General features: G+C 34.1%; 1 protein-coding gene across 1 annotated transcript in view; it reads left to right on the forward strand.

Moving 5' to 3' along the window:
* Positions 1-202: 202 nt before the first annotated feature.
* Positions 203-11,703, forward strand: part of LOC100160462 (microtubule-associated protein 2) — a 15,293-nt gene continuing 3,792 nt past the window's right edge. The window contains exons 1-8 of the mRNA XM_029488723.1: positions 203-246; positions 1,523-1,595; positions 2,541-4,194; positions 5,629-5,663; positions 5,881-6,007; positions 6,117-6,322; positions 6,986-7,171; positions 10,623-10,661. Of these exons, the coding sequence (XP_029344583.1) occupies positions 2,826-4,194; positions 5,629-5,663; positions 5,881-6,007; positions 6,117-6,322; positions 6,986-7,171; positions 10,623-10,661 (1,962 nt within the window). The 5' untranslated portion in view covers positions 203-246; positions 1,523-1,595; positions 2,541-2,825. The remainder of the gene's footprint in view (positions 247-1,522; positions 1,596-2,540; positions 4,195-5,628; positions 5,664-5,880; positions 6,008-6,116; positions 6,323-6,985; positions 7,172-10,622; positions 10,662-11,703) is intronic.

Consider the following 11,703-nt stretch of genomic DNA (forward strand, 5'->3'; position numbering starts at 1 on the left):
CCTCCACTCTGTCACCCCTGAAGGCTGTCCCCACCACCAACCCCGCCTAGCTACAGGGAAATCGGGAGCTGTTCGTGCCGTATATAGTATATAGTGTTTTATTAGCGCGTGTATAAGCACGCGAATTTTGATCACGCCGAAGTTTAGAGCTGTATTCGCCGAGCTCAGTGAAGCACAAGAACTTACCAAGCTTTGACACATATTCACGCTCATTTCCGTAGAACTATTATTAAACTCGTCCATAAGGTATGTTATATTATATTACAAATATAATATTATGTGTGCATAGTATTTACACATTTTATACATATAAATTAATTTTGTAATGTTCATTATATTCTGTATAGACAATGATAATCTTCTAAGGACAACGGTTAGAACATACATTTTTCGATTTTTATCAGGGATTTTGCTCACTTAATTGCAAAATGTATTACAATTTATTGTGTTATTACAAGTGTTAATTGCACAAATATTGTTTATATTTTTAATTTTATTAATTTAATCGTTGTCTAGCAGAACTGCGTTAAGGCGTAGTGCAGTACTATAAATTGATATGCCTACAGTAGAAAACGAGTGGTTATTTAAACCATATTAAATTTTTTAGAAGTATTATAATATATATCTCTAGACATATTATATATTATATCCATCCGTCATTCCAAAGATATTTAACATCCATATAAAAAATTGTCAGTCGAAATCGATTAGAAAAAAAAATTCCGTAGGTATGATACACCTGCTTTTCGTGCAGTCGTTTTTGGTTATGGAACAAATTCATATAACTTATAAAATAAACATCATAAATTATAATAGTTATAGGTCGTATATACCACCATACAGGTATTCATTTTTGGGGTCTCCGTAAATACTCACGGACGTTTAATTTATGCATGTATAGCTCCGGAAATCGATGGATGACGTGCAGCGTAGCTTTGGGTGGAATATAGTAGTTTTCCGTTGTCTACCCCTCTTCCCACAGTCTTCGAAACATACCGAATAATCGATTCTGCCCCATTTTGTTCGTGCATTATATGAATATATAGGAATATATATATTTATGTTTTGTGTGTGTAGGCACGATGTCAGTCAGTATATTATTATAATATGTATATACCCACAGTATATACAAGTATATATATGTTAAGTGTTCGACGCGTGCGATTCAATATAGTTACGATTCGCTAGCGGTGTGTATCGTGTTTAAAGCGATGTACCTAAATGTTGTGATTGTCATTTTTAGGTGATCGCAAGAAACGGACGCATACAATACTTATTTAAAAATGTATGCATAACATAATATTGTTCGCTATATTTATAATACAGCCTATAAATATTATCGTTTTAAACGACAAAAGCGTGTTTAAATTATAATAATATACTCTCTTAAATAAATACAAATACACATATATATAGCGCGTAAATAATATAGTTTTAATTAATACACACATGGCATCGCGTAACTGCGATACACATTGTGAACACTAACGAAATAAACTAACAATAAAAATAACATGGACAGCCATCGTCGGAGTAGCATTGTAGAACCCACGGGCGGCGGTTATGTACCGGATACAAGAAGTCAATTGAACACGGTAAGAGACGAATATTTTCACAATATTGCACTGCTAGAGATATAACACAGGTACCTATATACAATATTATTGTACAGTATAATTATTGTGAACCGTATAATATGTAGCCAAGGAGAGCCATAAAAATTATAATACTACGTGTAGGTATGCTATGTAAAAATGATTGAAAGTAGATTTACTTATATGGTATATTATAGAGAAATTTCGACGTTGGGTGGTTATTTTTCGTCTGCGAATGAGCGAGCCGTTTTTTGCCGTTTTTTTTTCATACCATTTTATTGTCTTTAATCATCAACACAATTTAATACTAATATATTTTATAGTACACTATCGTATAGTGTTGTCTGTTATAACAATTAATAAACTATTATGTACATAAACAGTCAGCAGATTGATTAAAAAAACACAATGACTGTTATATTGTATTGAAAGATCCTATTAATGAGTTAGAGTTTATGACAGTAGATTATAAAAATATGTGTGTTAGACTTAAATTTCATTTCATCACATACGCGATATTTAGGGTGAAATTGTATCATCACACAGTCGTCCGAGACTTAATATAGAGAATTGACGGACCCAATAAGACTACATTACAATAGTAAATAGATAGTATAACAGAATTATAATATCTACAATACAATTAAAAAAAACAATAAATTGTAGGGTCAATATTTACTCTTCACAAATTTAGAATTTTTTTTTTTGGAATGCAATAGTAACAATAGTACGATACATAATATAGTATTTGTATATTTTACAATAGAGGGTAAATTAAAGTTATTGTAATACACTAATTTAATAAAGTGAAACTTGTAACAGCATTGTAAACATAAAAAATCGCTTATTATTTGAGCCAAATTAATTTTCAATAAGAAGATAATTATTTGAGAGCGCACGCGCTTGTGTGTAATGTATATACGTTTGTATTTTTTTCATTGTCAGACGACGGTACAACCCAAGCCACCGCAACAGCGGGCCCCTGATTTCGGTGCAAGACCGCCGCGGCCCGAATTCTATCAGCAAGGTGCGTACGGCGCTCCCAACAGGCCACAGGGACAGCAGCAAAGGCCGCCATTGCCGAGAACCCCCGGTGATAATAAGGCCAGTCCTTGGAATCTTATCCGGCAAACTCTGCCACCGGACATCGGCGTCCGTGGTCCGGGACAGTTGCAGCAACAGCGTGGGCCTCCACCGCAGAACTATAACAACATTAACAACAACAACAGCATGCAACAGAGACCACCAATGCAACAAGAACAACAGCAGTATAGGCAACAGCTGCCGATGCAGGACCGCCGTGGCCCTACGTCTCGGGTCGGCGAAGACAGGACGCAGTTCAGGTCGGAAAACGGTAGACAGGCGAGACCCGTAGGAGGTGATGATGACGAAGAAGTAGTGGTCAACTCTTCCATTAACCAACAGCAGCAGCCGGTGCTAAATCGAAGGGATTCGACCGTGTTTGCAGGCGGTCGAGCCGGTGACGGAGCGGCCGACCCAAACAAGCAGTGGCAGCAGAGGGCGGTGGCGCCGGGAGCGGTACCGTACGGAAAACCGCAGCAGCAGGAACAACAGTACGGTAGACAATCGTTGGTGATACCCGAGGGACAGGAGCAGACGCGTTTTCCGGCTCAGGCAGCCGGCGGGTACAACAGCACCAGGCCCGGGGCTCCGCAGGAAGACGATGGTGGCCTCAACGGCAGTAGACAACCGGCGCAAGCGCAAAATGGTATGCAAAAAATCAGAGACGTGCAGCCTCAACAACAACAACAACAACAGCAACAGCAACAGCAGCCACAGCAACAGAAACAGCAAAATTTGTTGACGAGACGGGACAGCGTGTTGGACGCGAATACTACAAAGGCCGGAGTGGACATGATGTCACGCAGGAACGACGGAGTGGCCGATTACGGTAGGAGACCGGCGCAGGACTTGTTGCAGGATGAAGGTGGCAGCAGGCGGCAACCGGAGGTTACTGGTGGTGCCCGAAGACCGGGGCCTGGGCAGGACTCTGTACAAGAGGATGGCAAACGGCCGGCCGCCGAGTTTAAGAAAACGGAACAGGAAGACGTGAGTGGCAGACGTTTGACGGACTTCAAAAACATCAGATCAGAAGTCGGCCTCGCCGCAGAGTACGGCGCGGCCAGCAGACAGATGGCCGCGGCGACTAGGCCGGACGACAGACCGTCAGCTGTCAGAGATTACGAACAGCCGCGGTATGAGCGCAAAGCATCGCCGGAAAAAGATCAGCCTGCTGCCCAGAGGCCGGTTGCGGTGGAGCACGGAAACCGGGCGTCGGAACTTAGAAAGTTGCACTTCGAAGCCACTCATTTGAAAACGGCCAAGGAGCAACCGCGTATGGCTCACGACGACGGCAGGGTGGGTTCGGCGCGGGGTAGGGAGCCGCCGGTTGATGAGACAAGAGCTGCTAGGGATTACGCGGCCGCGGCGGTGAAGTCGACCGGCGACGGTGACCCGCTAAACGAACGGTACAGAGCGACGTTCATCGCGGCGAAAGACCGCGTTGCCGGCGGAGACGACGAGGTCGTGCCGCAGCTGAGTAAAAACTCGAGGCCCGACACTTTAAAAATAATTAAAGGTATTATTATATTTCCAGCAGGCCGATTGCACGCACTATATTATATTCACCAAACATATTGCATAATATTTATTTATTAATTAATTGTCCTTTGAATATAATATCTCATTTAATTCCATTATAACAATAATATTACAATGACAGACAAAACGTGGCGTAACAATGTTAACAATTATTAAGATTAACATTACAGAGTACTAAATACTAAAATTAAATTTTGAATATTTATTCTACATAAAACATTAGTACTTTGTAACTTGCAGTATTTTCATATACAGCTACGTCGAATGCATACAACCTGTAATTATTGAAGTATATCATAATATGCCAACACGCGTACTTGAAACTTATTATACTAATTATTGTGATAATCATGTGGTGTCCCACAAAAGCCACTGTAGTGGTGTTTACCAATAGCACTTTAGAGATGCACATTCGATACCACAACTGTACGTGGATGTTGAATCCATTAAGTGGACGCTAGTACGCTACGTCGCTACACAAACATTTGTTGTTTCTGTCTTGCGAGTAGGTATGCGTCACATACCAAATTTGCACTCAGTAGATCACGTTTAGCTTCTTTTGTTTAAAAATTAAAGTGAATTGGCCCATTATGAAACTTGATAGTAAGAACATTTTCTGTGTATGTATACGAGAGTTTTACGATAATTCAGTTTTTAGGTGAGTCTATTAGCATTTTTAATTTGCGCTATATTAAATACGCAACATTTGCTAAAAAATTGAACTATTATAAAAAAAACCCACATACAAATACAGATACTATGTTCTTACGTCTTACCATAAAGTTTCATAATAGGTCGATTCACCCTAATTTTTAAGACGGAGACAACCAATGCCCCCCTTGTAGCATCTTCTTAAATCATTAAGTATATCATATTCTGCACTCAATTTTATAATAAGAATATAAGTAATTATACCTATTATATTATTACGTTATACAGCATATACATGTTAGGTAACTATATATAGTATACCTTTATGTAAATATTTTATATATATATAGTTTTCATTTGCTTTGGTATGTTTTCACATAAATAAATATATCTACCTTTTTTTATTTTTTTTCCCGTGGTATCGAGAACCGGAGGGGGATTGCGTTAGCATTACGTCCCCTAAATATATCTACCTATGTGGTATATATAAATGTAATTGTTAATCAATAAAAGTATGTGTAATAAATTACAGCTTCAACCTATATAATATAATAGTGGTGTATACGCAAATTATTAAAACTATATATTCTATACCTATATAATATATACTTACGTATTACTATTGATATTATAATATATCGAAAATAATTTCAATTGCACGCCAATATTATAATAATATAATTACCTACATTCACAATACATGTATAAAATAACAGAATAAATATTAATTAATTTGTTTTTATCTGATTGTATATTGCAGACAATGAACCCCTCAAAGATTCGTCAAACTCGAAAGTAAGTCGTCTACAGTGTATTTACTGTTTAACTTTTTACTCGTTGTAGGTAGTAACTTATATGTATATCTATATATACAGTTACAACTACATAGATATAACTAATATTCTAAGAGAATATTATCGGTTGTAGAACCATCATTATAAATTATTATAATAGATTATACTTACAACTATAATAGTAATACGTTAATAAAATTACTGTTGTCGACATACAGGGCGATAATGACGTGGGCAAGTCGCCGAGCAAAATCCCGAAAAAAGACCGTTCAGAATTGAAAACTCCCACCCGAGCGGTTACGCCAAAGTCTCCTGCGGACAGCGTGATGTCCATCGGACAGAAAAGTGAGTGACGACAACCACGGGGTGTGCCGTGTGGTGGAATCGAATGACAAATTCCGTTGACTGTTCGTTACTATATTTTACGTATATGTTGATTTGGTAATATATATAGAGTTGCCGATGAACAAAGTGCAAGTGGGATCTGCGCCATCTCCGAATCTCAAGGTAGTCCGGTCGAAAGTCGGATCACTGCAGAACACCAGTCACAAACCGGGCGGCGGGCAAGTGAAAATCGAAAATAGAAAACTCGAATGGAAAGCCGGTACAAGAGTCGAGGCCAAAAATGACGCGTACGTTCCCGGCGGTGGCGACAAAAAGGTAATAATAATAATTTTATGGGTATAGGGTATTATAATATTAATATTAGGCACGAAATACAGCTGAACTCTATTATAGGTACTTACATATCTTGTAATATCGACATCAGCACATTGCTCATATGTGATAATTATAGTCATTATGAATGATGTTGTATTGCAGCTATAATACGCCTTATGAATATAATTTAAAGTTCAATATATACATTTAATTTTTTATAATAGGTACCTATACACACTAAAACCCCAAAGGCTACTATTTAATAGCTGACAGGCGATTACTTGTAGTGGTGCTAGTGCAGGCCACAGTGGCGGACTGCGAATAAAATTCGACCCCAGGGAAACAAAAATTCGGCCCAATATTTAAAAATATTTATAAATTATCAAAGCAAATTTTCGCCAGGCCCAGGCGGCGATCACCCACACTTATAAAAATATTTTGGAAAATGAAATCTGAGATGAAAATTTTACTGTAATATTTAGTTAATTTCTAAAAGGAGAAATTGTGAAAACTGAAACGTTTAATTAAGCGCGATTATTTAAACAGTACCTATATTATCATATTATTATTTAATCCTATTATAATTGTCATGTTATTTTCGTTATTATTTATTTAATTCAAATTGTATTGAAAATATTAAACCTACGATGTTTATTTTTGTAGATTCAAAGTGTTAAGCTGCAGTGGAACGCCAAACCTAAAGTAGGTTCACTGGACAACAAAACCCATAAGCCGGGGGGAGGTGACAAAAAAATCGAAACCGTTAAGCTCGACTTTAAAGACAAGGCAAAACCGAAAATTGGGTCTAAAGACAACATTAAACACACTCCCGGCGGTGGAGCTGTCAAGGTAATGTTTTTACTTACAAACAACTAATTTTAACTTGATTTTCGATCACCGTTTGATTGGTATACTATATAATTATATATAGTACCCCAAACATATTTTTGAATTTGATTTGCGGGACATGAAACTAGACTGTATTGGATCATCATCTACCATAGACAGAATTCTAAAATATGTATAGGATGCCTACTTAGTAATGTAGGTAATTGAGTTAAAGCGTTTTCGTAGACAAATGGTATAAATATATTATATATTATATAACCATAGCGTCGTCTGAATTATAAATTATAATATAGGTTCTAATAGAAAATTGATTCGTTCTAACTTCTGATATACCAGGACGCGTGAGGTATGGATAACAGAGGCGTCATTTCAATTTTTTTTTGTTGGTGCCAAAATATTCAAATTATTACTAGGCCACATAGAAAACATTTTTTTTTGTAGGGGGGGGGGGGGGGTTAAATGGGGTTAAAAACTGTAGAAGATTTTTATTTAATATGTCACTTATATTAGTATGAAAATATTGTTACTATTTTTGAAGAACTATGTGTAGGTACTTTTAATGTATTTATTTTATATTGTGGATACCTGCAGTGTACAGTGGTATTTACACTTGGTAAATAAATTTATGGGTATAAAACACCTCAATAATAAAATAGTAAATACCTAATCGAACCTAACCAACACATTTTTTCCCTCTGCATAGTCAAAATATATAATATAGCCAGCTTAATAAAACCAGAAATGTATTTTATGGATACCATTTTTCACAATGTTTGTGTTATAATTTTATCAATTATAATATTGTAGGAGCCCTAAACCACACCAATCATTCTTGGAAATTAAACATTAGTACAATACATTTTTTTTTAAATACTGAAAAAGTATAAACTAAATAATATAAAACACTTAGGTATATCAGAGCCAGTCTTGTAAAGAATACTTTTATTTTGTATTCGGAATACATATTCGAATAAATGAGAATTTAAGTATTCAGAATACGTATTCGAATAGTTCTTAAAAAATATATTCAGAATACATATTTGAAAACTTTTAAAAGTATTCGAATACTATCAGAATACTTTTTTTCACAACTAGTTTTTGACAGTTTTTGAATGATTGGTATTTAACATTTATTAATTAATAATTGAACATATAACGTAATCATAAGTTATTTATACATTTTGACCACATATGATTTGGCCGATACGGGCCATACGGGATACAACACATTGGTGTCTATAAAAATAATCATATCATGGGCCAATATTATATTTCGTTTAAAGAATAAAATTAATGTTCATGATTTATACTATGTCTTGTCACAAATTTAAAACTATTTTTCTGGATCGGAAAAAAGTATTTTTTTAATGAATAAAAAATACAAATAAAAGTATTCAGAATACGTATTCGAATACTTCTTAAAAAAAGTATTTAAAATAGCATTCGAATACAAAAAAAGAATTCAAATACTTTTATTTGAATACATTTATTCAAATAATTTACAAGACTGATCAGAGCTTATATTTATTGATGGCAGGCCAAAGAAGGCGTTTTAAAAAAAAAGTTGATGCAAATGTTAACCCCCCTCCCCCCAAATTACGTCCCTGATATGGAATCTTGTTTACTATTTTATTTTAAAAGTTCTTGTTTTCATATCAGTTCGTTGACATCAATCAAAAACATCTTGTAAGGATGCTGTGATGTATATTATAGATAGTTATAAAGATAATCATCACGTATTACCTAGATATTTTATATATTTTTTGTCATCAACTATAAATAGGTACAAGAATCAAAATATTACAAACATTTTAATTCATTATATTTCAGTCTTTCAATCTTTCCATATAGTATTTTTGAAATTGAAATTCAATATCATGACTGTATTTATATTTATACTGTATTCGATTCGTATTTAAAATCGAAAAGTAAAATAATTAATAATTATATGATATGCCCGGGAAAATTCCAAGAAATAAAAATTTCAATGGAACAAAAAAGAACATATCTTTTCCTCCAAGGTAATAATTAATCATAGACAGCTAAAATAATATGGTCAGCGCTTAGTGAGCGAAGTCATGGGTACGATATAAAGTGAGCGAGAAAAGAAACAAAGTAGTAAAATTTATACAGTTCCTTATGCGGGCTCCTTCCCCACTTCATGTTATTTCTCTCACTGGTTAGGTATATGATCACTTAGCAATGATAGCAGGTTAGAATGGAATGGACTATCCATTAGTTTATAGGTCTATGATTATAATATACATATCGACCTAAATAAGTAAAATTAAAGTGTGAAATATTACACTACACAAAACCAACGCAATTTAAATATTTTATGACTTTTTAATTTTTAAATATCAGTTTGCACTATTCACCGAGTGACTTGCGTCTTGTATGTGTCAAGTCCATGACCTTTGAAAAATAATTCCATATCAATATAATATGTACATAACTAAAACCATACAATTCGTAGAAAATATCGTTCGGTTAATGCATTCATATCTATAGATACTATAATACAAATATTGAAATATCAATTATTGGAGTATTTCAACTTGTTGATTAATAATTTATAGTGTAACCATTAGGAATTAATATTATATTATACCTACCTTCATAGGTGGCGGTGAGAATAGAACGTAGGAGTGCAAAGTACATTCAAATAATATATAATCAAGCCCTCGAAAAATATGACACATTTGACGAAATATTTTATAGCTTAATAATATAAGTTATAATATTTGAACGATTTGTTATTATTTTAAAACTTCTACCTATTTATAAGTTGGATTCTATTTTGGTGGATTTTATCTTTGGCATTAGGCCCTGACCCGTTTCATTCCGTTGATGAGTAAACATTTATTTTTTTATCAAACTAAAAAATGTTTTACATTTTTCTGTAAAAGAAATGTTATATCTATTTATAGGTAATATTTTCTATATAAATGTTAGACCTTCTCTAATACAATTTGATATAAAATCGCCACCTATGGGCAGATGGGCTATGATCTAGGTACATTCTACACAAATACTTGCCTACCTAACTATAGCTGCAGAGTGCAGGTACCTGATACCTACTATATATTATAATTAACATTCTATGGAATATGGACTATCCGCCTATTTTTTGACCAGATTCATGGTATATAAAATTATACCTACCTACTATTTATAATCAAATCTCATTGTTATTAGGTATAATACATATTTGTAGTATAAAATCTTTTACGATATTGGTTAAATATTACTAGGTATCTATCCCGATATAGTTGTTATAACTTCAGAGTCTAAAATCTAAATTAATGCGTAAGAAATGTTTTTTTTTCAACTTTACTTCGAACAGATTCTAATAACAGTTATATAATGAATGACCTCGTCATATTATTATTGTCTATCAAGAAGGCTGTGTATTGTTTTTTTTATGGAAAACCATATTTTAATTTTTTAGAGCCAATCCATACAATTATTAGAAAAGGAATCGGACGACGTGAGTAAATAAAAAATTAGGTCGCAAAACGCGTATGTACCTTATATATGTAAGTGTACTGTGTATACACACACACACACACACACACATATATATTTAGCAGGAGGTACCTACTCTTAATATAATAATATATATATATATATATATATATATATATATATTTTCACCAAGTCACAACGCTTAATGCATACACATATATTTAGGGCAGTACAATATACCTATAGAATATGCAAAACTGTTTGTACAAACGAGTGTGCGTGTTCATGTCTTACACTGCAATACTATAATATTATATTGTATATTTATATACCTTCATATTATTATAAACAGTACACCATTTCCACAGTCTTTATATTATATATTATTACACACTGATTGTTCTGTGTTCATTTTTTTGGTCTCTGCAAATATTTATACATATATTACATACCTAGGTATAACGTTTTAAGTGTGTTATTTGTGAACGTTGTAAAAAAAAAAAACAGCAATCCGTTTCAAATTATATTATACGGAGCGACATAAATTCGTGTACTTAATAGGAGACAGTGAGGAAATGTTACGATTTTTATTACTTAAACGAATATAGCTATAATCAATAGGTAATCATCAATCAGCTCACAGTAATGTTTTATACTAAATGTGTGAATGTGGTGAATGCCGTAAATGGCGGTATCTACTCAATCGAAATATAATGTACGAATGTACCTTAACGAGTATAACGACCTACCTACCTACCAGCTATTTGCTGAAATAAAGTAAATATTTCAATTAAAACGTTTAGGACACCCCTTAAGGGCATTCGATACCGTGATTTTCTGTTTTTTTCTAACACACGCGCAACATAGTATTTTAGACGTGGTTTTTTGCCAAACATACCAAATGATCTAATGAAGCGATAAGAATTCTTAAAAGAAATTTGAATTTATCGTCAAGTCTACTTGAAATCGACTTTTCCACATTTTTGATTTTAACTTTTCCGAAAATTGAAATACAACAATTTTTAAATACTCTTTTTTAATGACATTTTTAGGAATTTGAGGGA

Source organism: Acyrthosiphon pisum, chromosome A1 (genome assembly GCF_005508785.2).
Source record: "Acyrthosiphon pisum isolate AL4f chromosome A1, pea_aphid_22Mar2018_4r6ur, whole genome shotgun sequence".
Classification (NCBI taxonomy): Eukaryota; Metazoa; Arthropoda; class Insecta; order Hemiptera; family Aphididae; genus Acyrthosiphon; species Acyrthosiphon pisum.